Source organism: Diceros bicornis, chromosome 18 (assembly GCF_020826845.1).
Source record: "Diceros bicornis minor isolate mBicDic1 chromosome 18, mDicBic1.mat.cur, whole genome shotgun sequence".
In the NCBI taxonomy this organism is placed as follows: domain Eukaryota; kingdom Metazoa; phylum Chordata; class Mammalia; order Perissodactyla; family Rhinocerotidae; genus Diceros; species Diceros bicornis.
This window is the reverse complement of record NC_080757.1, coordinates 30,545,423-30,572,723: the sequence shown is the minus strand read 5'-3', so window position 1 is coordinate 30,572,723 and position 27,301 is coordinate 30,545,423. Positions and strand designations below refer to the sequence as shown.

At 40.9% G+C, this 27,301-nt stretch overlaps 1 protein-coding gene across 1 annotated transcript; it reads right to left on the bottom strand.

The window, feature by feature from the left end:
• Window positions 1-1,356: 1,356 nt before the first annotated feature.
• COIL (coilin) lies at window positions 1,357-17,987 on the bottom strand. Its single transcript, XM_058560608.1, has 7 exons — window positions 17,731-17,987; window positions 9,110-10,220; window positions 8,901-8,987; window positions 8,461-8,508; window positions 6,494-6,563; window positions 3,845-3,933; window positions 1,357-2,034 (listed from the first exon to the last, which is right to left on the bottom strand). Exons 1-7 carry the CDS (start codon window positions 17,973-17,975, stop codon window positions 1,951-1,953), a joined length of 1,734 nt encoding a protein of 577 aa, XP_058416591.1. The 5' UTR covers window positions 17,976-17,987; the 3' UTR covers window positions 1,357-1,950.
• Between the last annotated feature and the right edge of the window lie 9,314 nt (window positions 17,988-27,301).

Sequence of the window (27,301 nt, the reverse complement as noted above, 5' to 3'; positions counted from 1 at the left end):
TACATTACATCCCCATGACTTATTTATTTTATGACTGGAGTACCTTTTGATCCCTTTCACCCATTTCACCCACCCCTTTCCCCCACTTCTGGCAACCACCAATCTGTGCTCTTTATCTATGAGTTCAGTTTTTTTGTTTTTCGTTAGATTTCACATCTAAGTGAGATCATATGGTATTTGTCTTTCTCTGCCTGACTTATTTCACTTAGCATAATGACCTCAAGGTCCAACCATGTTGTTGCAAATGGCAAGATTTCATTCTTTTTTATGGCTGAATTTTATCTATCTATATAAACCACATTTCCTTTATCCATTCACCTACTGATGGACACTTGGCTATTGTAAATAATGCTGCAATGAACATGGCGGGGAGAGGGGACAGATATCTTTTCAAGTTAGTGTTTTCATTTTTTTTGGATAAATACCTAAAAGTGGAATTGCTGGACCATATGGTAGTTCTATTTTTAATTTTTTGAGGAACCTCCATACTGTTTTCTATAGTGGCTCACCAATTTACATTCCCACCAACAGTGCATAAGTGTTCGCTTTTCTCCACATCCTCACCAACACTTGTTACATCTTGTCTTTTTGATAACACCCATTCTACTGGGTGTGAGATGATATCTCATTGTGGTTTTGATTTGCATTTCCCTGATGATGACTGATGTTGAGTATCTTTTCATGTATCTGTTGGAGTTTACTAGTTATCTTAATTTGTTCTCCAAGTCCTGGAAAGAAAATATGCTACACAAGAGCCCCAGTGCCAAGATCCCATCATTCACGTTAATCTCACTCTTTCTGGAGTAATACTTCTCATTACAAATCAACAAATCCACATGTTGATGCACGTCAGTGTCATGCAAATTAAATTAAAATTGGACAGCACTTTCCTCGGTCCAATAGCTCCCAGATCTAATGAACTCTGCTGGACTAAACTTTGCAACACCGGACTCTTTAGTCTAGGCAAACCTTCTTGTTCTGGAAAATTTTAATCTCTCACATTATCATAAAACAAGACAGCAATCTGCAATACTCAACTAAACATGATGACTCAGCATGGAAGTTTAGTTCAATATGATTTTATTTAACAATCTGCAAAGCTGAAGGAGGGATCTGATCTTTTGTTAAAAGAAAGCAATTTCACAGTATATATTTAGCCATTTTAGCTTTGTGTTGAATAATCACAGAAAAGGAAGTCTCTGTTCAAGATCCTCTCTCCAGCACACTCGGTTAGGTGCCTGGGATCTTGTAGCAAGATAACACATTTCCTGGTCTGAACTCGCAGGAAATCCTTTCAGCCAAGTGGAACCAGTTCTTCCCCTGGCACACACATAAGAGCTCTGCTTTCTCTGCTTTACACATGGCCCTGAGAATCCTTAATTTTAAAGTTGAGAAAAATGTGAAAGGATTCCTTAATTCACGGCCTGCCACAAACCCAACTACTTGTTAATTCTTGACAATTACAAGTATAAAATACTTTAAATTTATAAGATGTTCCACATTTAATGGAACAACTCAAATTTAAAAAATTAGGTCAAGTAACATGCTTTCATGTTTTAAAATGTTACTTAATAAAACTTACTGAGACAAGATACGCAGCACTTTCCTGTACTCCTCGGTATTATAAACTCCTACTGATGATGGCTACTTGATGGTCAAAAAATATATAAAAAGAGAAGAAACCATACCTATTGGTAACTAACAATGCCTGCAGGGAATGTCATGTTTTAAATTTTGTTACTAAAATTAAACCTGAAAAGGGGGTGGGGGAGGCTACAATAGCAACACCCATGTTACTTTAAATGGTGAGGTAGATGTTTTCCTATGCAGTAAAGTGAAGATGACAACAAATGCATACAACTTTCAAATCTTTTTTTTTTTTTTAAAGTTCAGGTTATAGTCACTTTCACAAACAAGACATTTATAGACTATGAGGTGGAGAGGTCACACTCAGGCAAGCTCTGTCCTTGATGTCTTACTCGGAGATTCAACAATCAGTCTTGGATCAATCAACTCTCTCCAAAAAACAGTGATCTGAGGAAAAACACAAGGCATTCAGTTTAGAGACTTTATTTGGAGGTCATATAGGTTTCGGTCAGTTAACAACTTCAGTCAAGTAAATTTCCATTTGTACAGAATGGTTGAAGACCTGGAATAATTTGAGTCCCAGTAAACTGAGTTCAATTAGGTATAAGAACTTGTTTACCTAGCATGCAGCTAAATTTTACATTAAACATAATCCATCTTTCTTTGATTTAGAGCAGGGGCTGTAGGGGCAGCTGGTTCCAAAGGGGTCAGGAGGATTTGCCTGACAAGTGTCTGTGGACAGGCGGCCCACAGACCTCTCAGGAGGTAGAGGTGGCCCAGAAGGGTTATCACCAGACTGTGATGCCCTTTTGCACAGCTCTGTGGTTCTTATCTCGTGCTGCCTAAACATGGGAGGTATTTCACATTTTACCAAGAGAAAGCAAACTCTAACACCTGGCCATATGGATGAATAACGAGGGCCACCTAGTGTCACAAAAGGTAATTACAGGCCCCACTTCAGGCCTCTGTTTCAGGAGGCATAGAGGACAGCCTCCAAGGTTTAATTTTCCAATGCAGTTTCCAAGAATACATTTCAACAAAAAAGTGGGGCTGCATATATTGCAACTACGGAAGCACCGGAGACGGCCAAATCTGCTGATTGTACCACAGACCCCAAAAATGTGTTTTTGGAATAAATCCCTAGGAGTGTCATCTATCCTAAAGACAAAGCAAAACATAGTCTGGATAGAGTTTCTACAAGTTTACATTTCAGATGAAGTGAGAATTTGCATTACTGAAACTTAGAGAATAATATCCATAACATTTCAAATATAAACACCTTAAGAGGAAGCATTTTCTTAAATATAAATTCTTTTTTTTTTTATTTATTTTTTTGTGAGGAGATCAGCCCTGTGCTAACATCCGCCAATCCTCCTCTTTTTTTTTGCTGAGGAAGACGGCCCTGGGCTAACATCTGTGCCCACCTTCCTCCACTTTATATGGGACGCCGCCACAGCATGGCTCGCCAAGCAGTGCGTCGGTGCGCGCCCGGGATCCGAACCAGCGAACCCCGGGCCGCCGCAGCAGAGCGCGCGCACTTAACCGCTTGCGCCACCGGGCCGGCCCCTTAAATATAAATTCTTTTTACTTTAATGCTGGCATAGCCTAACGAGCCAGCCATTGCCAGCAACTCTGGAAGTCTGGCTACCTAAAAAGCTCTAAACCACATACTTCCTAAAATGGCAACTGAAGGATTTAAACAAAGTCAAAAGACAGAATCATCATTTTATGTCATTCTTCAAAACTCTATGCTGTTATAAGTCAGAATTGTGGAACACTTAGGGGGTAGTACTGACTACAAGGAGACATGATGGAGACTTCCAGAGGGGCTGTTAATGTCCTACTTCTTGATCTGGGTGTGGTTACATGGGTAAGTTCATTCGTGAAAACTGTTATAGCTATATGCTTATGGCAACCTTTCTGAATGTACATGTCAATAAAAAGTTTTTAAAATATGTTACTCTTTTCTACTGAAACCCTTATATGACTATGATTTTATGCAACTCTATACTCTTAAAAAAGAGTTTGTTATTTGTGCATCTTGTCATGTAGCCTCTTTGGGTCCAAGGTGGTGCCCTAACTTGGCACTTGGCACTGTTATTGTCACCCTGTAGGCAGGACAGAGATCCCCAGGGCCTATGATCCTTTGTGATTTTAAGATAGGCAGTTCAGGAAGCTGCCATGTCACTTTCCAGATCACCAGTAACCAGTCGAGAGAGAATGGACGACCAAGCAACCCCAAGAGAAGTGCACCTACCCTCTTCTCCTGCATCACAGCGTACTCCACTACCTCAGCTCCATTTTCATTGTGATAAACCAAATCAAATTTCCCAGGTTCTTTCACGGCTGAAACCAGATGATAGGCAGAGGCAATAAGTCATTTCCCAGTGGCGAAAATGTTCCTCTACAGGGAATTTATATCATTAGAAAAACAACCACAAAAAAACTGTCCCTTGATGTGGAGGCTGGGTATGCACGTGAAGGCATGGAGTGCTCAGTGACAAGAGGCCCTTAGAAAACCCTGCACCAGCAGATGGGAGCTTCCTGGCCATTTATCAGAGACAATCTTTCCTTCATCAAAAAGAAACGAGCGTGATACATTGTCACTCGTACTCCCAGAAAAGAATGTGCAACCACAAGATAATCCCAAAAGATAATTGATATGTTTCAACAGGGGAAGGTAATATGAATTCTGCAAAATTCTCATATCTTGCTCTGTTCTCAGAAATTACACAGGCTTACTACTTGGTAATAGAGTGGTCCTCACTTTGCATGGTAATGTGGGATCATAAAAATGACCACGCAGGCTGAAATCATACAAAACAATCTTAATAATCAATGGGAAAAATTATGATTGTCTGACAATCTTTAAAAATTTTTACCAAAACATTAAAACCTTCACTGTATAGGGAAATGAAAAAATTGTAAAACTAATATTTATGTAGTACACTGTAATTTAAAACACTAGAAACACTGAGAATTAAAGTGTTCTATTTTCTTGTAAGACACTTTTCAAGGGTAGTTTGAACAGCACTTGCCTTCTTGTCATGTAACGATACAGAGTGAGAATTTCTTCTATGCCTTGTAGAGCTGTCATACTCCTAAGTTTGGATCAGCTTTCAATATTTTATCCTTTGAGCATTTAATGTCATGAAATAGCTCTGAGAGTTTGTTTCTTTTTCACAATTTTGTGAAGTTTTTTTGCTGATGTCACTCCTGGGACATCTTCATCCCTTTTGTCACAACCACTTTCCTCATTTATGTAAGAAGTTCACACAAACCGCAGAGTCAACATTCCCACGGTTAGCTATTTCTTGTATAATTCCACTGAAATTCTACTTGGATGTCACTTCCAGCATGTTTGCTTTTTGTTTCTTTGTTGTGCTTTCATCTTTGTTGGTTGGCCCGCTTCCTATTTCAATTATGCATTTTTGTAAAATGTCACGTAGGTTTATCACCGAGACAAGGAGGTAGCACAACTACACACTTTGCTGTGTGTACGGGAACTGAGTAACAGATGCACAGTGACCAATCACCAAGAGACTGAAAGAAGTGATGCGACTGGTCACTGATCATGACGGTCTGTTATTTACACAGTGACTTGTGGACTGAAGAGCTAGCAGTACTTTATGCAATTACTCAGTTAACAGTTAACATACCCAACGTCGTTGGGAGACTGGTGTTATTGAACTAAACCTTGGTAACTGAAGTTCATGTATATCAGATCCATGAAAAGTGAGGACTACCCACATTTCCATAGAGAACAGATAAAGCCATTTCTTGATGCCCTAAAGAAGAAAAGTTCTAACTGAACGTCATCAGAGTCAATCACCTGATAAGCGGTGATCAGGTTGTGTCCATGGAATGTGACCATGGACAAACTTCTCTACCCATCCTTCCTGAGAAGGGGGATTTCTTCAAATGAAACCTAATCAGAAGAAAGCTGGAAAACCAGTGTAAGTTATGTCTAATCAGAAAGGGACTTTGTTGAAACACCCTTTTGACTGATTTTTGTGTACTGGAGTTTTGAATCTTCTACTGACTATCTAATTTAAACACAAATAGAAGATAATTAATTGCCTTAGAGTCTGCTAAAGAAAGAGATCTCCCCTGCTCTCTGGCCAGGGATGCCTACAACACAATCCAAGTTAAGCCATATACAGTAAAAGCCTTCTGATTCCAGGATTTCAGAACCAATAATGGGTGCGGTGAATCAGGGATAAAGCAGGGAACCATTTAAAATAATGTGTGAGTGTATACACATACACTTTAGACATTTTATTTTGACTTAACACACAGAAGTATGTGCATTTGCCAATCTTTTGCAACAGAGCTGAGTCAGTCTTATGAGTCCAAGGACTAGAGCTGTCCTTCTTTTATAAACCATATTCTTAATGTATGTCTGCAATTTCCACCATTTCCAGTCTGGAGTTTTTTAAAGTGATGCAAGAATGCAAAACTAGCAAGGCAATCTAAGTGCAGAAGCTTTCTAGTTACCGAATTCCTCCCAATCTCTGATAGCTGACCCACCCACACACAATTCAATAGCAAATTTTTTAGTAACGCTCCTGAGTCAGCATTCAACTTAAGTTTCATAGAAATAATTCTTTTTGCAATCAATTTTCATCAGTTTATGTAATTTTTATGAAATTACATATTTACAGTAATAAGAACAACTTGCCTAACAGCTTTGGGAACAAATCCAACAACTCTTAGTAGACACACAACTCCACTAGTGGGAGCACAGGCCCACCCCCCGGACTGCTTTATGCTGACAGAGGTAGTGGAGAGCGCCAGTTAATCGAGGCAGCCAGTGAAGAGAGCAGCTCCTATCTGTAAAAGCTATTTAGAAATCAATTTAGATATGAAGAGCCAAAATTTTCAAATTCTTTTCTAGAAGACTCACCAGGTAAGGATGAAAGAATTTCTATATCTACTTGCTGGGTCTCTGGATTGTGGCTTAATATTTTTCCTTCCTTTCAAAAATAAAAGTCCAAGTCAAAAGTCATCATGTGAAACATTGTGAATATACTAAAACAACTGAACTGTACACTTTAAAATGGTTAAAAGGGTGAATTTTATGTTATGTGAATTTTATCTCAATTAAAAACATTTAAAAATAAATCAACATGTAGGGGAAATAAAACTCCCACACACCAAGCCAGTATTTCCCCTGGTCTAAATCTTCCTATGGTCAGGTACACACAACTAGGGACCAACCCTATAGCCCAAACCCTGCTAATTATTCAAACTAGCCGATCCTACACCGTTTTCCCCACCCTGCCTTGCCTGCCCAAGGAAAGCCCACTAAAGGCTCTGGCCTAGGCTTTCCCCTCACTCCTGCTCCTGCCTCCTGCCTACACCCAGGCGCTTTCCCCTGAGGTACCGTGGCATTCCCCCTTCTCCTGGGAAATGTACGTAATAAATTCCTCTTTCAATAGCATTGATTTCTCTGTGTTGTCCCTCAGTCACTTCCATAAATTAAAATCCCACAGGTACAAATGAGACAGGTTAGGGGCTGAGGAGACAACATTCTCTGATGATAGATTTGACTTTTGAAGACAAGCTTAATGATGAAGCCAGTGATCAAGCTGGATAACAACACTCGAGGTCAAAGCAAAAAAGAGGGATTGATATCCACTCTCGAAATGGTTTTGAAAGCAATTTCAAAAAAGTTCTAAAAATAGCCAGAAATAAAGCAGACAGCTTTCCAAGGTAATAACTATGATGACCAACATCCATTTAATATGCATTTTAAAAAATCAATATCACCTAGAATCACAATTTGTAGAGGTTGTGGGACGTATCAATTCTATATTTATTTCCATTTCCTCATACATCACAGAATTAAATTAGTTATCTATGGTAGCATGACAAAACAACCTGGTTTGCCAAGACAGGCCTGTTTACATGTCCTTCCAGTATAATTATTGATATAATATTAATCCTTTTCACTCACAAGTTTCCTCATTTAGATGATAAATTATATGGTCACCTATAATAAACAGCTAAGAAGATGAAAAATATGATAAAACACCAATTACCCAGAACTAACCGACCAAATCCCTTCATGAACTGATTGTTCTTCTAGCCTGCTTTTGAAAAAATGTTCTTACCAAGATTTTAAGTCTTCCAAGGTATCAACTCAGATTAAATCAAATCTCTTTGTACTTTATCTGTATTACTATATTAATATTACCAATTATAACTTCTTAAAAATGGACTTACATTCTGTATATTACAACAAAATAAGAAAGTATGTATTTTAACAAGATTTTCAACAAAATTTTGAATGAGTGAAAAAGGGAAGCAAACGTAATTCTGTAATCTCATTGAGGCACGCTTTTACTGATGTGTGATAAAGCTCATAGTCCAATATGAAGTCTCATACAGATACTAAATGAGTAAATGCCAAGGATAATATTTGTGAATTACCTGTGGTTAACTGATAATGCAAAAGAAACCATATCAGACCATAATAACCAGTAGTAATTCACAAATATATAAAATAGATTCTTATGATGAAATAATAAAATTTTCTGGCTGAGAGCTATTTGTTATTTTCTCTCAAAGTTTAGGATCATGGGAAAGGGATACTCAAATAAGTTTGTATGTCTAAGCTGATCAGAAAAAAATAACTAAAAAAAATTAAACTCATCATTCTCATTCTATATTCTTTCAAAGTCTAAGGAAAATAACACTGGGAGATCTCAAAGTGATACTAGTAAAAAGTTTACAATTTGATGTTCTCATTTTCTACTTTATGACATTACTTACTCAAAAAAAAACTATATTATCCATATTAGCAGTATTAAATACAACTTTAGCTTCTTTAATATACTGACACAATTATTTTTAAATAAACAGCCTTACCTTGTAGTCAGAGACATCAGGAGAATAATCAGATGTTAGTTCCAAAAGCTAAAAAAGAAGAAAAAGCCCACAAATTCACAAACCCTGTGGCTCCTCTCCCCGACCCCTGAGAACACGTGCAGTGTTGGGGTGCCCACTCCACCACTGCGGGAGCCCTACCAGGAATCTGTGGCAAAACAAGGGTTCCAGTGGGAGAGCTTTCCTGGGTTTTGGGGGGTTTTTTCGTGATACCTATAGCCTTTGTTCATTAAACCTTGCTATGTCCCAGACACCAGGCTAAGCCATTTTTATTCATTCCGAAAACCATTACTGAACTAGACAAGAGAACACGAAAGATATGATCATGGAAGCATTTTTATAAATATCTTTAACCTGATCTGCTAATGAGTAAGCTCACTTGGAGGGGGAATAATCTTTTTTGTTGTTGTTTTAAAATATACCTTAAATGCAATCTTTTCTCCGACTTGAGGGGCAGCTGCTAACAGTGGTAACAGACTGTAGTCCTTCTTGTGTGTCTCTACTGGATTCTGAAAAACAGTATTAGTCAGTTGACTTGTAACTACTGAGAAACTGGGAACCCACGGCATCAACCCCCGACACACTACATGTGGAAAGCGGAAGAGGTAAACTCACAGTAAATAATACTTGCCTGGATAATAGTAGATGAATTTGTTATCACTTCATTTAATTGCTGCTGCTTCTGATAGTCAGCATTTCTATTTAAAAGACAGGAAACAGCGTGCCCTCGTCCTCGACCTCTCCCCCGCAGGCCCCGACCCCTAGCTCCCTTCCAAGAAAGAAAGTCCTCTCCTCTACCCCAACCTCTTCCCAAACTGGTGGGGAGAGTCACATTGGGAGGAGGCCCAGGAGCCTGTCTGCCTCCATTTGAGTCAGAGTGCTTCCATCCAGTAGCATTTGGAGTCTGTGATGATGGCCCTGGACCTGGACAACCTCTTCCTGCAAAGACGCCTCCTGTCTTTGAGAAACCTGCAGCCCGCTCCGGGGCGCTCTTTGACATCGCACATCGGTCGTCTGACTCTGAACTAGAGTCTGAACTAGAAGACGATGGTCTGGTTGTCTTGCCCTTGGTGGGGGTAGAGTTAAAGCCAGTTTTAGGAGCCACTTTGTTTGCAGTTGTGTTTTTTGTAGAGGGTCCTTCCTTTGATAACTCAGTGGATGTTTTCTCTGAGGAATTTCTGACCTCCAAGATGGCATTGCTGAGACCATCACTGGTTGATTCGTGATAAGACTCAGACTCTGAGGAGGAACTGGGACCCTCTTCTGTAGGAATGCCCACGCCTCCTTTCCTTTTGGATTTAACAAGGCTGTTTCTAGCAGGAGAACCCTTTGGAGGACTACACTTCTGCATGGTCCACTCTTTCACTGTCTGTGCTTTAGACAACCTGGGATTCTTCGCCTGTTTTTTATATTCACATTTCTCCTTTTTCTTTGGTGATTTTCTTTTGGTCTCTTCGTCATCATCATCCACTACACCATATGTGGCTTTGTTTTTCCTCTTGTTTTTTTTCCTCACACTCTGATTTGTGACAGCTCTTGGTTCTAGATCCAAGGTCCTCTCATTGTTATTATTCTCTTGCCTCTTCCAATGCTTCTTTGAGTCTCTGTAACCTAGTTCAGTTTCTTCATCCTCCTCCAACTTAAATGCCCGCTTCTTTGCTTTTCTAGGTAACGAATGAGTACCGTCACCATTACTGACTACTACAGGATTCTCAGCAACTCCTCTCTCTTCTAATTTAACTCTATCAAAAGAACGAGAGAAAGCTAGAGTGAGTAATTCATAAGCACGTCTCCAGGACGTAGTTACACACTGAGATGACTGCCAACTGTCACTGCCATCACGCAATGAAAAACGTCAAATCACTTCAGGACAAAAGACTCTGACAAAATGGCCTATATGATATCACTTAAGGTCAACTTTCAAATGACTAGTTTTATTTATTGAATATCTACTGCATCCCAAACATTTTCTATACATTTTCTCTAATCTAAACACCACCATGAACTAGGTATCTTTCATTTTAAAGTAGATCACAAAATTACAGTTCCGACAAGTCACTTGCAAAGACCCGCAGTTAATAAGCAGCAGAAATGGGATTCAAACCTCAGTCTGTCTAACTTCAAAGTTCACAATCTTTCCACTACTATGTTGCCTACCCCAAATGGTGATAATGCTGAGTATCTATTTCTGTTTTTAAGTGTGGGCTGCTTTTTTTAAAATCAGATTTCATTTTTATTTTAAATTAAATTAAATAGGAAAATACTGAACAATTATGTTCTCCGGGGTAGTGACAGCCATCGTAAAATTCCATCACATTTTGTGATTATTAATTTAGTGTGTCAACTTGACTGGGCCATGGGGTGCCCAGATATTTGTTTAAACATTGTTCTGGGTGTGTCTCTGAGTATTCTGGAGGAGATTAACGTTTGAATTGCTACACTACGAAAAGCAGACTGCCTTTCCCAAAGTGGGTGGGCCTCGCCCAACCCAGTCAAGGCCTGAATAGAATAAAAGGCTGAGCACGGGGGAATTTGCTCTCTCTGCCTAACTATCTTTGAGCTGGGACTTCGGTCTTCTCCTGCCTTCAGACTCAGACTAGGAGTGGAACTTCAAGACCATCAACTCTCTGGTTTCTCAGGCCTTCGGACTTGGACTAGAACTTGATCATCGGCTCTCCTAGGTCTCCAGCTTGCCAAATGCAGATCCTGGGACCTCTCGGCTTCCATAATCTCATGAGGCAATTCCCTATAACAAATCTCATATCTACACCTATATCTAAATAGTTACCTACATCCTCTCCTATTACTTCTGTTTCTCTGGAGAACCAGGACTAACACACACTCCGTCCAAAATTATTACACTATAGTAAAGGAATTCTGTTCCTCCACGAATTGGCAATGGCTAATTCTATCACGTGCAGCCCAGAGACAGAAAGCTGAGTGTTCCCAATGTCAAGCACATAGTGGGTGCTTAAAAATGCCCTGCTGAAAACCCACACTATACTTTCAATACATTTACATCCAGCTATATATTTCATCAAGTTTTTTCAGTGACCAGGGAAAGATGTAGACAATCATATTTTAAAATAAAGTACAATTGATGAATAAGAAGATATAAGCATTCTTTAAATTTTTTTTTAAGTATAGTAATCCTGCAGAGTTATCTCAATGTGGTAATTGAAAAAAATCCTCAATTATTCTTCAGAATACACAGACACATATAAATCAAGGTAAAATAAAAGTTACTGATATCAGGAGTAGGATAAAGACAGAAATCAAACTCTGAAGAAGCAGGGATTTAAATTATAAAAACACATCACTCGCTCTTCCCAGCCATGGACCGCAGCATCTAGCAGCAAGGAAGTCATTCTTAAACTGGCAAAAGCTAGCTTGGCATCCTGTGAATCTAAAAACTTTTGGGAACTTCCAGAATATTGGATTGTTCTCTGACATTCTTGATCCATTTGTTTTTACTTGTAGCAATGCTATGATTCAAATTTCAATTCTGAGACGACCAGTTAGGACCAAACTTTCCAACAAACTTAGAAAATGGTTGCCAAGCTCTCTGCTCAGTCATTGCAGTTTATTAATTCACTGGAACACAGCACTTGCTGCATCCAGTATACGCAGGACCCCTGCCTTTCAGAGGAGCTTGCAACAGCATCAGGCTTTCAAAAGCAGCCCTTTCCATCATCTCACCCATTCTGAAGACAATGGATCTGTGGATACTGGGCATGAAGGTATTATCTGTGATTATTGCAGCCTCACTGTTATTCCTGAAGAGAATAATTTCAGTTGGGAACATATTAAGATTGAGAGACAAAATGCCATTCAGAGAACAGGAAATAGTTCACCTGGGTCTCCACAGTTACCAATTCCTTTCAGGGCGCACACTTGCCCTGGCAATGTTCCTCATTTCCCTACTTGGACCACAGGCCACAAGTGCAGCTGTCCTTTTTTTTTTTTTTTTAATTACTATCTTAACCATTTTTCCCCCCCAATTTTTCCCCCCAAAGCCCCAGTAGATAGTTGTATGTCATAGCTGCACATCCTTCTAGTTGCTATCATAGCTGCACATCCTTCTAGTTGCTGTATGTGGGATGCGGCCTCAGCATGGCTGGACAAGCGGTGTGTCGGTGCGCGCCCAGGATCCGAACCTGGGCCGCCAGCAGCGGAGAGCGCGCACTTAACCGCTAAGCCACAGGGCCGGCTGGCAGCTGTCCTTTTACAAAGAGAAGTCAATTACCTGTGTAATTAGCGATGGAAGAAATTGACTCCAAGAAAATTTTAAAACAGATTCTCCACTGCTTATTCAAACTCTTTGCAGGGCAAACTGGGTAGTATTATCAAAATGCAAGGTATTCCTTTTAAATCTGTAATTTCATTTCCAGGATTCTATCATACAGAAATACAGACATGCCCGTCTGCCCTGCCTCACACCCCCACCCACTGGCCACCAAGGCTAAAGTGATCATCTGAATTCAAATCCTCCTTCTGCCACTTTAGTTAAAATTTTAAAATATCATTACCTCAACCTTTCTCATCTGTGAAAACGGGGATAGTGATAATAATTATAGTACCCAAATGAGCTATCATCTATATTTAGAGCAGTGCTGGGCTCAGAGTAAGTGCTATTCAAACATTAGCTCTAATTTTTATTAACACAATGAATGTTGTTAGTCCCTGAGGGCAGGAGCTGGTAGGTTTTTAATGAACTTGTCCCATCAAATAGAGGTGAAATTCAACAAGAAGGGTGAAAGGGGGAATTGGGTCCCATCTGTTCCCTGCAGCCTCCCTGGTGTCTGGCTGCTGCCTGCAGTGGCCTGCATGATCACCTTCAGAGAGGCAAAGTTACTTGACCAAGGGCACGCAGTTAAAGCATCCTAGAGCCAAGATTCAAACCCAGGAATCTGACTCCAGACCCTGAGCTCTTAATCACTCTGCTCTCTTACCTTTCACACAATACTGAACAAAAGGAACTCATATATTGTTGGCATACATACAGGCTGTACAACTTTTCTGGAGGCCAATTTGACAGTACCTATCAAACTTTAAAATTTGACCAAGGAATACCTCTTCTAGGAATGTATCCTACTGAATCATTGCCCAAGTACACAAGAATATTCACTACAGAAGCAGGTAACAGTGAAAAACAGAAAACAACTGCCACCATCTAAATGTTTGTGTCCCCCCACCCCCCCAATTCATATGTTGAAATCCTAACTCCCAAGGTGACAGTATTAGGAGGCGGGGCCTTTGGGAGATCCTTAGGTCAGGAGGGTAGAGCCCTCAGGAGCAGGATTAGTGCTCCTATAAAAGAGATCCCACAGAGCTCCCTAATCCCCTTCCACCATGTGAGGACACAGTGAGAAGGTGCCATCTATGAACCAGACAGGGAGCCTTCACGGGACACTGAATCTGCTGGCACCCTGATCTTGGACTCCCCAGCCTCTAGAACTGTGAAAAACAAAATTCTGTTGTTTATATGCCACCAGTTTATAGTATTTTTGTTATAGCAGCCCAAATGAACTAAGAAAACAACCTAACTATTCATTAATAAGGGGCTGGTTAAATAAACTGACATGATCATACAAACGAATACTATACGGTATTTAAAAAGAATGTACAGGGGTCGGCCTGGTGGTGTCGCTGTTATGATCCCGCACTCCGCTTCAGCGGTCCAGGGTTCGCAGGTTTGGATCCCGGGAGCTGACCGACGCACCACTTGTCAAGCCATGCTGTGGCGGCATCCCATATAAAGTAGAGGAAGATGGGCACGGATGTTAGCCCAGGGCCAATCTTCCTCAACAAAAAGAGGAGGATTCGCAACGGATGTTAGCTCAGGGCTAATCTTCCTCACAAAAAAATAAATTAAATAAATAAATAACTAAATAAGTAAATAGAAAGAATGCACATCACATACTAGACACACTAAAATGAAAGCTATCCATGATACATCAGGTAAAAAAGTGAGGTGCAGGACAATATGTATATTATGATGACATGTATTTAAAAGTATAAGTACCTATTTTTGCATATGTATGGAAAAGATCTGGAAAGATATGCCCCAAACTTAACTGAGGATACTTCTGGAGAGTGGGGTGTGGGAAGAGTACTGAGAAGAGAAATAAGAAACTTTTTAGCTTGAACTATTTTGAAGTATAATTTTTTTTAATAACAAGCCTTTTTTTGTTTTTGTTTTAATAAAAGAATGGGAAAGGACTACAAATAAATGTTCCAGGATGAAAGCAGCCAGGCCTAACTTCCACTGGTCTCTATTTACCCATGGGCGTTAGACAAACATGCTCCTCAATGAGAGAGAACAGCTCTCAGTACTTTATATCCCAGAAACCATTAGCATGCTGCAAAACAACATTTAGGGTCAAGAGACCTAGTGCTACACAAGGATCGGCAACCTTAATGGCAGGTATCTTCTCTGGCACTCAAGGTTTCAGGAAACCAAACTGCCGTCAGCCTGGTTCAGACACTCTGTCTTCTTAATTCCTACCACCAGCCCTCACAGACATGTCAACCCCCACAGACGCGCCAGCCCCCACAGACGTGCCAGCCCTCACAGACATTTCAGAGGGGCTTGACTGGCTATCCAAAGAGCTACTAATTACAGCAAAATGAAATGAGAATGCATGTCTAATATTTAATCAAGTATTAAGTGCCACAGAGACTCAAAAGAGTGAAACAGAGAATGCATTTTGTTTCCTGACATAATGACTCAACAGAGAGATCTCCACTCCAGCTGGTTGCTCTCCCAACTAGTTGCTGTGGCCAGGCCTCTGAGAAGCTCTCTTCAGGGGGTATTATGGGCTGAATTATGTCCCCTCAAAATCCACATGTTGAAGCCCTAATCCCCAGTACCTCAGAACGTGACTGTATTTAGAGACAGGGCCTTTGAAGAGATGATAAAATTAAGATGAGGCCATTAGGGTGGGCCCTAATCCAATCTGACTGTCTCCTTATAAGAGAGGAAATCTGGACACACAGAGACACCAGGAATGCCTATGCACAGGGAAAGGCCATGTAAGGACACAGCAAGAAGGGAGCTATCTGCAAGCCAAGGACAGAAGCCTCAGAAAAAAATGAAATTACCAACACCTTAACCTTGGACTTCTAGCCTCCAGAACTGTGAGAAATAAATTTCTGTTGTTTAAGCCACCCTGTCTGTGGTATTTTGTTATAGCAGCCCTACCAGACTAACACGGGCGCTTCAAGCAAAATGCGGGCCCTTCCTCCTTCCAGGAGAGTTGGAGACCACCTTCAGGAGCTCACTGTCAGCAGCCTGGGAGCAGAGGAAGTCAGAGTCTGGGGGCCTAAGAGAATGGGCTGTAAGGAAAAGGCCCTGGCATACAAGTGTGGAGATGCCTCTTGACCCTCTCAGGTTATTTCTCAGGATTCCCACAACCTGGCTCCCCCTTTCCTCATCAGGCTTCTCTCGGTACTCCCAGCAGTCCCAACGGAATCCTTTTGTTGGTCGGACTCGTCTCTTTACCAAGTTGGGCTAGCTTTTGCCTCCACAACTAGGCCATCCAACATTTCCTACCCATTCTTCAAGGTACTGCTAAATTTCCTGACCATTTGTGTTCCATAACGATCTCTCCTTTCTGAACCATTTTCTGCACTTAGCAGCATAACCCAGTATAATTGTCCAGTCCGACTGCCGACATCACACAAGATAACATACAGAAGCAAGAAACTAGTTATTTTCGCCTGCTACAACAACACTAGGTACCTTTGAGAAAAGAGAATATGTTTTCTTCTGTTCTGAAAAAAAGTGAGTCTGTCGGGGGAAGACAGAAAATGACTGGGGACACGACACTGCAAAAACATACAAAACTTGTCCAAATTCAATTTTTTCCTAAGTTCTGTCCCATTTACCACTGAAGCCAGCTGCAGAGGTATTTCTTGCCATATGCAACTGTGCACTTGAAATGTTTAGGAGGAATTCTGCCTGCCATTGTGCTGTATGTATTTCTTAAAACAGCTTCCACAGTTCGCTTTTGACCTTGTTAATTTCATTATAAAGAGTATGATGCCCAGATGATTCATTGAAGTATAACTGCTGTTAGCTAGCAGCAAGTTATTAATTCATTAGGCAGGGGATAGTTCAGAAAGTACACTTGATAGGAGAGGATGCAGCCCTTACAACTGTAATATTTAAATAGTCCCTGAATTGCAAAGAAAATGGAAATCTATTTCACAGTGAATAAAAAGGAAAAAGAACTCTTTATGAAATTTGGACTATTTCAAATTGTCATTAGAAACAGCTAAACATTATTAATAAGTCATAGCATTCCTGATTTTAAGAAAGAGAGAGACACACACACTCAAAGATGTAGTAATTGTTCCAATTAAATTCCCTGATGTTCTGAAGAACTCTTATGAATCTGACATGCTCTGGGGAAAGGAATATTCAACAAAGAGCAAGCAAGAGGAAGTAGCGTGGTTCACAACTCTAGAATTTTTTCACTGTAGCTTAAGCTTTAAAAAGAAGCCCTGAATAAATCAGTCCAAGATATGCATCTGAACTGAAATGATCACGTCTTACCATTTTATTGAGACAAATCAACCACACACGGGCAATTCATACCACAACTGCTCCTCGATACTCATCTCAGTACAATTTTTAAAAATTTCCAAAAGCATATTTAAAACTATTTTGTTTCCCAATTCACAACCCAAAAAGTCCCCAACACCTATTTAAGTGAACCACAAAACGCCCAAGTGGGACACAGAATGACAACCATCAGAAGTCTCAGGGGCTATCCAGGAGCATAAGGATGGACAACCTGCACGTTATGAAGAAAACACGACTGCTCCTCGGTTTGCGTGGGTCTCCTGCACCTGACCCTGCGAGCCGCCAAGGGAAGGCCGGGTCTCAGGCACTTCTGCATCACGCGCAAGTAAAACAGCGCCTGGCTAAGCGATGGTTTCCTAAATCAAGCTTTAAGAAACACGCGCCCTGCCCAGACACAAGATCCGGGGTTTTCCAAGTTTGGTCCACCAACCAGCTGCATCAGAAGCATCCCGGAGAAAGAAGGCCGTTACAATGCATATTCCTGAGCCCCAGACCTGACTAGACTAATCAGAATCTCTTGGTTCACGAATACAATTTGACAGCCCCACCCCATGCCCACCCCCACCCCTTCCTCCACCCCCTCGCGGGCTCCAAGGGCCCAGGCGCCCCCGGGCATGCGCACGCGCGTCCCCGGCCCGCCGCCCGGCCCACCCTGCGCGCACCTAAGGCAGTCGTTGTCCCGGACCAGGCGTGCGCTCTCGGTGGGGGGCAAGAGCCCCCCCTCCAAGTAGAGGCCCAGGAGAGCCCCAGAACTGAAGCCGAAGCGCTGGCGAATGAGACTGATGAGATCCGTGACGACTCGGCATCTGTTCAGGTCGACCAGAAGCCAGAAGACAGTGCAATGCGGCGTGGCTGGCGGCGGGTAATCAAATTGAAGCCGTAGCCTAACCGTCTCGGAAGCTGCCATCTTGCTCGATGCTCAACGGAAGCCGAGAGACACCACAGGGCTACAGAGAGGCGTGTTCGGGCGGCCCGCCCCCCTGGAGCCTTTTAACGTGTGCCACCTATCGGTGGCAAGTGGCTACTACAGCCTTCGTGAAGGGCAGGAACGCGGGGCCGGGTTGATTCAATTCTGTTCACGACAAAGCTAGGGAAGCGTATAAATGTGATAGTGCCTTTCTTTCTTTCCTACTCAGCACTACGTAGGGTCTGAATTTCGGCAACTCTCTGGGTTTGTAGTGCTTCTTAGCACTTCTCAGCAATGGTCTTCTAAGATGTTTGCTTATATATGTAAAAGAATTCCAAAAAACACTAACTCCCCATACATTTAGTTGACACAATTTCTCATCATCAAGAGTTGCAAAAGATGTAATTCCTAGCATATTGCAAATATTGACATTTTAAAATAAAACCATTAATCACTCTTTTAAATTAGCCAGTGGAATTTAAATACCTTAGCAGTTTAATACCTACCACCATCCATATTTTAAAATATAAAAATAAGAGCTCTTATTAACCTGTAGGTAAGTAAATCAGAAATTTTACGTCATTTGAATTTCCATGCCATTTGCCCACATAATATGTTAACACTTCCAAGTTTTCATGACAAAGGTATGAATTATGAACTAGTATTATTCCCATTTGAAAATTTTAAAAAAAGGAAGATCAGAGAGATTAAGTAACTTCCCCAAGGTCACTGGACTAGTAAGTGGCTAATATCTTGCAGTCAGTAGATATATTGAAAAAAAATTTTTTTAAGTTTTGTTTTACCATGACCCTAATGCTCTAGGTCTTTTGGATTGAGTTATCATTACTATAATTAGTGGTACACAATTGATAAAAATAGCATAAAACTTCGCACATTTTGGTGCATAATTATTAAATAAGGAAAATAAAATGGGCATGGAAACATATCTCCTAATGAAATATGTGGAGCTGTGTTTTTTTTTTTTAATTAGTCCAAGTCTCTGTGCATGAATATAGCTGAATGAGACAGGGATCCACATCAATTCTGGACCTATTTTTTGTTTTTATAGATGTAAAGTCCTGAGAAAACTTGTTCATTTATGTAAGTAGTTAAGAATGGAAGGACTTAGGTTATTGGCAACATTAGTCAATTTCTTAAACTCCTTCCAAGTTACATGCTAAAATCACCTAGAGATCTTTCTTTGAAAATTCTTTTCAGGGGCCAGGCCTGTGGCGCAAGTGGTTAAGTGTGCGCGCTCCTCTGTGGTGGCCTGGGGTTCGCTGGTTCAGATCCCGGACGCGCACCAACGCACCACTTGTCAAGCCATGCTATGGCGGCGTGCCATATAAAGTGGAAGAAGATGGGCACAAATGTTAGCCCAGGGCCAGTCTTCCTCAAAAAAAAAAATTATTTTCAGTACTCCATCAGCCAACAATTCAGTTAGATTCAATAATGTTAAAAACAAAGAATCAAGAATCACCTGACTTTCAAAAGGAGTGTTTACCCAGTCACTAGGGTCATTCGCTTTCTCAATATCTGGGAAGGCTCTCCTAAGACTTAAGTGATTATTATACTACTTACTCTTAGATTTAGAAGTGCCTGGTTTATGGAGCTAAAATTAGATGAAACTGGGGTAGAAATGACAATTCCATAAAAGTAGGGATTGTTATCAAAGACCTGTATATTCATGACAGATAGATAAAACTGAACACTTGTGAACTGTTATTTAGATTAACAATTTAATCTGATAGTTGATATCAGTGATGTTTATAAATATGCATTTACAGAATTGGAAGAGCATATCAACATTTAAGAAAGAAGGGTTAATCCCAATAAAATTAGGCTGTTTTCTCAAGTTCGGGGCATTACTAAATTATATATATCAATGATTGCTGTTGTGTGCATTATTTACAGTAGAATCCACTACATTTTTCCCTAAAGTTAATCTAAATTTAATAATACCTGATAGAAACAAATAAACAAGTGAAGTAGGTTCCAGTGAGGCTGTGTAGACGGGTTGGGGGAGATGCATTTCTTTTGGGAGAACAGAAACAGGCGTATTCTCAGGCAGTTAGCTTTAGGAAAGAGTCTAGTGAAAGAGGGGAATGTGGAACTTGATTCTCTTAAAACCATCAATGCCTGCCTCCCCTTGGAAACTGTTTGAGTACTCCTCAGGACATATTTACCCCCAGTCTGAAAACTGCTACTCCAAAACATGCAAAATTCCCTAAGCAGTGGGTGGCTTCTAAGTGCTTACCTGGTTATTCATGTTTCCTTCCCTAAAAGTAGGTAAAAACACCACCCTTCCACCTACTACGGGGACCTGAAGTGAGGACAACAGTTTACATCCAAACTATAAATCTAAGAGTTAGATCTAATCTAAAGTCTAATCTTAGATCTAATCTGATTAAGTCAGGTCTAATCTAAGAGTCAGAACCAAAGTGTTCATATTATTTTAATAAGGCTGGGTGGTAGGTACACGATACTGTGTACTTGTCTGTATTTTGCAATATTCATGATACAAAAATTTCTAGAAAGGAATCTATTTTTTGTTATAGGACCCTTTAGAGGTCATTTAGAGGGTCTCTAAAGGGTCATTTGGCAACATTTGTCTCAATTATAAATGCATGTACCCATTGACCCAGCAATTCCACTTCTAGGCATTTATCCTATGGAGAGATTAATAGGGATGTGCAAAGACTCATGTGCAGTGTTTGTTGAAACATTGTAACAGCAAGAGTCAAGAACAAAGTAATGAGCTGGTCTGTGGCGCAGTGGTTCAAGTTCTCCGTGCTCTACTTTGGCGGCCCCGGTTCGCTGGTTCAGATCCTGGGTGCGGACATTACTCCACTCACCAGCCATGCTGTGGCAGTGTCCTATGTATAAAAGAGAGGAAGATTGGCACATCTGTGCCAAAAAAAGAAACAAAGTATATGCTCATCCGTAGGGATTTAATTGAATAAATTAGTGTACATCCATAAAACACTGTGTAGAATTCTACTGTATGGATGCATCATAATTCAGTCAGTTAAATCCCTATTGAGGTAGTTCCATATACACTGCTATGGAAAGGGGTCTAAGATATAATGAGAGAAAAGAGCAAGGAGCAAAACAGGATAATTGTATGATTCTATTTGCTTTCTTTTTTTTTTTTTTTTTGTGAGGAGATCAGCCCTGAGCTAACATCCGCCAATCCTCCTCTTTTTTTGCTGAGGAAGACGGCCCTGGGCTAACATCGGTGCCCATCTTCCTCCACTTTATATGGGACGCCGCCACAGCATGGCTTACCAAGCAGTACTTCGGTGCGCACCCGGAATCCGAACCAGCGAACCCCGGGCCGCCGCAGCGGAGCGCGCGCACTTAACCGCTTGCGCCACCGGGCCGGCCCCGCTATTTGCTTTCTTTTTTTAATTAAACTTTCTAATATGAGATAATTGTAGATTCGCATGCAGTTGTAAAAAATAACACAGAGAGAACCCATGTACCCTTTACCCAGTTCCCCCCTGTGATAACCAGGATATTGAAATTAACACAGTCAAAATACAGAACAATTTCATCATCACAATGATGGTTCATGTTGCTCTCTTATAGCCACCCACAATGTTTTCCATTTCTATAATTTTGTCATTTCAAGAAGTTATATGAGTAGAATCATAGAGTATGTAACCTTTGGTATTGGCTCTTTTCACTGGTTAGTTCTCTGGAGATTCATCCAGGTTGGTGTGTGTATTGATAGTTTGTTGCTTCTTATTGCTGAGTAGTATTCCATAGGATAGATGAACCACAGTTTATTTAACCATTCGCCTGTTGAAGGACAGGTGGTTTGCTTCCAGTTTGGGGCTATTACAAATAAAGCTGCCATAAACATTTATTTACAGGTTTTTATGTGAACATAAGTCTTCATTTGTCTGGGATAAATGCCCAGAAGCGCAATTGCTGGGTCATATGATAGTTGCATGTTTAGTTTTTCACGAAATTGCCAAACTGTTTTCCAGAGTGGCTGTACCATTTTGCATTCCCACTAGTAATGTATGAAGTGATCCAATTTCTCTATATCCTGGCCACCATCTGACATTGTCAATATTTTTATTTTAGCCATTCTGATAGATGTTAGTGGTATCTCATTGTTGTTTGTGTGTGTGTGTGTGTGTGTGTGTGTGAGAGAGAGAGAGGAAGATCAGCCCTGAGCTAACATCCATGCCAATCCTCCTGTTTTTGCTGAGGAAGACTGCCCCTGGGCTAACATCTGTGCCCATCTTCCTCCACTTTTTATGGGACGCTGCCACAGCATGGCTTGACAAGCGGTGCGTTGGTGCGCATCCGGGATCCAAACCCCGGGCTGCTGCAGCAGAGCACACACACTTTCCTATAAATTTTAGAATAATCTTGTTTGTCTATATCTGCCAAAATCTTGCTAGGATTTCTATAGGAGTTGTGTGAAACCTGTATATCACTTTGGGAATAACTGTCATCTTTACTGTGTTGTTTCCCAATCCACAAACACAATATGTCTCTCCATTTATGTAGATCTTTGATTTCTTTCATCAGGGTTGTGTGGTTTTCAGCATACAAATCCTATACATGTGTTGTTAGATTTACACCTATGTATTTCTTTTTTTTTTTTTTTGAGCAATTGTAAATGGCATTGTAGTTTTAATTTTGGTGTCCATGAGTTCCCTGTTAATATATGGAAATACGATTTATTTTTCTACGTTTATCTTGTATCTTGCAACCTTACTGAACTAAATTATTGATTCGAGGAAGGGTTTTGGTGTGTGTTGTTTCCTTGGGATTTTCTATGTAGGCAATCATGTCATCTGCAAGTAGGGACAGTTTTATTTCTTCCTTTCCAATCTGCATGCCTTTTCTTTCCTCTTCTTGCCTTCTTGCACTGGCTGAAGTTCCACTGCTATGTTGAATAAGAGTGGTGAGTGGACATCCTTGCCTTGTTCCTAGTCTTAGGGGGAAAGCATTCAATCTTTCTCCACTAAGTTTGTGTTAGCTGTAGGTTTTCATAAGTGGTCTTTAACAGGTTGAGGAACTTCTCCTCCATTCCTATTTTCTGAAAGTTTTTATCATAAATGGATGTTTAATTTTTTCAAATGCTTTTTCTGCATTGATTTATATGATCACACGGTTTTCTTCTTTATCCTGTTAATAGGGTAGATCACACTGATTGATTTTTGAATGTTGAACCAGCCTTGCATTCCTGCAATAAATCCCATTTGGTCATAGTAAACAACTCTTTTTAAATAATGCTGAATTCTATTTGCTAATATTTTGTTAAATATTTTTGCAACTATATTCATGAGGGCTCTTGGTCTATAGCTTTTTCTCTTGTGACGTCTTTGTCTGATTTTGGTGTTAGGATAATAATAGCTTCATAATATGAATTAGGATGTGTTCCCTCTTCTATTTTCTGGAATAGATTGTTTAGAATTGCTGTTAATTCTTCTTTAAATGTTTGGTAGAATTTTCCAATGAATCCACTGGGCTTGGATATATCTTTTTGGGAGGAGCTTTACATTTATTTATTTTATTATTTATTTTTAAAGCAGTTTTAGGTTTACAGAAGAATTGAGCCCAAAATACACACAGTTCTCATATATCCTGTCTCCCCCTACCCCACCCCACACCCACACACAGTCCCCTATTATTAACATCTTGCATTAGTGTGTTACATTTGTTATAATTGATGAATGAATGTCAATACATTATTATTAACATGTACTGTTATCTCAGTGTTGGCACCTATTTATCGTCTTTTTTCAGTTTGAGATCTTCCTGGTTCTTAGCACGATGAGGGGTTTTCAGTTGAAATCTGAACATTTTCATATTATGTTCTGAGACTCTGGATCTTATTTATTCTGTTTTAGCTTTCTCTGACACTGCTCTGGTGGAGGAGAGAAGGTCCTGCCTCATTATTGTGAGGTGGGAATAGTCCAGGTTCCCTACTAGGGCTCTGTTGATGCCTGAAGGCAGGAGTTGGGGGGAGGCTCCTCACTGCCGCTGGTCAGTGGTGAGACTTCCTTGTATAGGGGCTCCTCCTGGCTAACGTGTACCGATGGGCTCAAGTAAACTCGTTAGTCTCTGGTTCTGATTTACTTTTATTTGAGTTTGAAAATTTAAGAAATAAACTGTATTCCAATGCATCCCACATGTAGAGTTGAACTATTATTCCTGTTGTTGTGCCTACAAGAATTTAAATTTAAAGACTGAGGCTGAAAATAGGGTGTATGAAAAATCCCTCTGGCCTGTCTGGGTTTCCCTTGCTTCTAAAAATGATTTCTAGTCCATTTCTTCTCCTATATTTTGCTGTCCTCAATCAGCTTTGTCAAGCACATTTACATTTTGCCTCCTTCCTGACCTTGGGGCTTCGTTATGATTCCCTGACTGCTATCATCCTAGTTGAGTTTGGGTGGTTAGTTGCTGTGGCAGGTAGTCCTGTGCCTTCAGGTAATTAGTTCCTTCAGGCAATTAGCCTTGAAGAAGAGGAAGGACCCCTTTCATTGCACCAACATAATAAAATTAACTGTGGCACCGATCTGATCATGTGACTTCCTGCCCAACCCTCTTCCCTGGATTCACATCACCTGTGATGAAGCCTAAATTGGTAGCATGCCAGCAGTTGCGCTCAGATCCTGCATTCTGGCCCAGACTTACCCAAGTTCACTTAGACATTATTTTCTAGCAATTCTCCCATTATTTGTAGCTCCTCGAATATGGTGGGGCCTCTCAGGCCCTGTACATGACAAAAGGATAATTTATCCCTAACTTGGAAAAAGGCACAATGATGACTGCTTGGCTTTCTGATATCAAGGTAGAGCATTTTCCAATGAGCCTCGTGGCTCTCATATGATACTATCAAATACTGCTCTGTGGTCAAGGTCTATTTGGCCAACCATTCAGGACAGCCTGGTCCTCAACCTCATAGAGTTCACAGTTTAGCAAGGAAGATAAAATGAAAAAAAAAAATAACCACACAAATGAGTATTTAAAAATAATTATGATGAGCACCATGAAGGAGAGGTACAGGATGCAATGAAGATCTGTTACCACCCAAAGCTGGGAGGGGGCGTTGGGGGAGGTTGTCTGCCCACCGCAAGACGTGTCAATAGTCAAGAGGCAAGATGGTAAGAAAGAAAGGACTTTTTATTACAGCTTGCTAGCAAGAGGGAAGATGGCTGACTAATGTCCTAAAAAAAACATCTTACAGAACAAAGACTACAGGCCAGTTATATATGGGACTGGTTGTCTTGACATGAGTGCAGCCATATTTGGCCGCTCCGTTGACCTACAGCCACCAGCACACAAAGAAATATAAAGCTGCTTTCTGTGTGGTGGGAACTGGCCTTTTTCCTGGGAACTGGCCTTTCTCCCATGGAGATAGTTGCAATTTGTAACATTTCAAGGTTCCTTGGGTGTCCTAGCTCGGGACAGACTGGCCATCTGTGCCAGGCTGGGACGATAACCGGGAAAAACAACGCACGTACACAACTGCTGGGCTGGGATGATAGCCAGGGGGCTCAGCGCACGTACGCCACTAATAACCATTTGTGCATGGGAACACTAAATGCTTGCTCTGCAAACTCTGTAACTGCTTAGTCTAGAAATTACTGATGCTATAAAAACTGCTGGAAACTGAGGCCTGGTGAGAGTCTCACCTGTGGAGGGGACACCTGGCCCAGGACTTCTGATGATCGGATTCCGGCCCAGCCGTGTCAGTTGAAGGGACTTGACCCTGCAGTGGGGCATGGATGTTGTGAGTAACCGATCTGATGTGTTCTCTTTTCGGTCAACCTGGTGTTTCTCTTTCCGGTTGATTTGTGTCATTTCCCTTCAGTCAATTTGGTGTTTCCCTTTCCGATCCATCTGACGTTTTTCTCTCTCATTATACAACCTATTCAGATCTGCCGCTATCTCAGTCAATCTGGTGTTTCCCTTTCCGATCGAGCTGGTGTTTTTCCCTCTTATTATTTGACCTATTTGGATCTGTTTGCAGACTATCGCCTTTATTCTCCTCTATGTGATAAAATATACCTTCAGTCCATTTGTTTGGAGTGGAAAGTTTCTTTTACGTCTCCAATCAAATCCCCTCAACCTCTCATAACACTGGTCTCCAGGTGGGGAAGGCAGCTGGTCTCCAGGTGGAAGCATCCATCTGATCTCCAGGTGGGGGCACCCATCTGGTCTTAGTTCCTGATAGTCTTTTGTTTTACTGGATATCAGAGACCAGAGCAATGCTCTATGCCCAGATCTTTCAGTTGTCACTGATGATGGCTATCAGCATAGACTTTCTGCCTGGGAGTCATCACATTCCTAAGGAACTCAAAAGAACGAAGTTATCAACTTATAGCCACTGGGAGGGGCCATAAAATCCACAAAGCATGTCTGGGTTGGTTAGTCAGGGGTCATTCAAAGTTACAATATGGTTTCTTTTCTACAATATGGCTTACCTTATGTCAACCTTGTATTGAGTTGGTATCAGATACATTAAGAGGTTCTAGTCCTAATCTAGTCTGCAGTGTTGGGAAAGGCTTCCCTGGGAAGGGACATTTAAACTGACAGCTGAAGTTTCCACAGTCACTAGCCAGGTTCAGGGAGAGAAAATGTGCAAAAGAGCATTCCATGAAGGTAGAACAGCACAGGTGAGTGCACAGAGACAGACATGCACAGAGGGAAGATGATGTGAAGACACACAGAGAGAAGACAGCCATGTAACACCAAGGGTCATCAGCAAGCATTTGTACCAAAAATTCACTGGAAGGGCCTTTAATGAGCCACCAACCAATCTCCATCAGCTTCTCAAACCCTTCCCAAAATGAACATAGAATTTAAAAAAATAAAGAATTTTTGCAAACACTGTTTGTTTGCTGAAGAAGAGTCACCCTGAGCTAACATCTGTTGCCAATCATCCTCTATTTTGTATTTGAGCTGCCACCACAGCATGGCCACTCATGGTGTAGGTCCACACCTGGGAACCAAACCTGGGCTGCTGAAGCGGAGCACGCCAAACTTAACCCCTAGGCCACCGGGGCTGGCCCTGCAAACACAGTTTTGAGATAAATTTCCAGTATCATTCTTCCAATCCTATTGTGTCCCCTAAAGCGCTATTATATTTTTGATCTGCCCCAAGAGGAAAGGTTTACATCGAAGAAATGCAAGCAAGTTCAAACTGAACCACAGGCATCACCTTTTAAAAAATGTTCTGTAGCCACTCCCCATCAGAGAAATTTCCGCTGACTCTTCATCCAGCCTCGACTTTCTTTGGCTGGTCTTTCTCTCTATACAGACCTTTTCTTTTCATCTATCTCCCTTCTTTCCTC

Bases quoted from the DNA above. Each gene is read 5' to 3' on its own strand.
- COIL (XM_058560608.1), bottom strand. From the start codon at position 17,975: ATGGCAGCTTCCGAGACGGTTAGGCTACGGCTTCAATTTGATTACCCG. The intron at 10,221-17,730 runs GTGCGCGCAGGG...TTCTTTTGATAG, and splicing joins CGGGACAACGACTGCCTTAG to AGTTAAATTAGAAGAGAGAG. The intron at 6,564-8,460 runs GTAAGGCTGTTT...TATTTTTGAAAG, and splicing joins CTGATGTCTCTGACTACAAG to GAAGGAAAAATATTAAGCCA.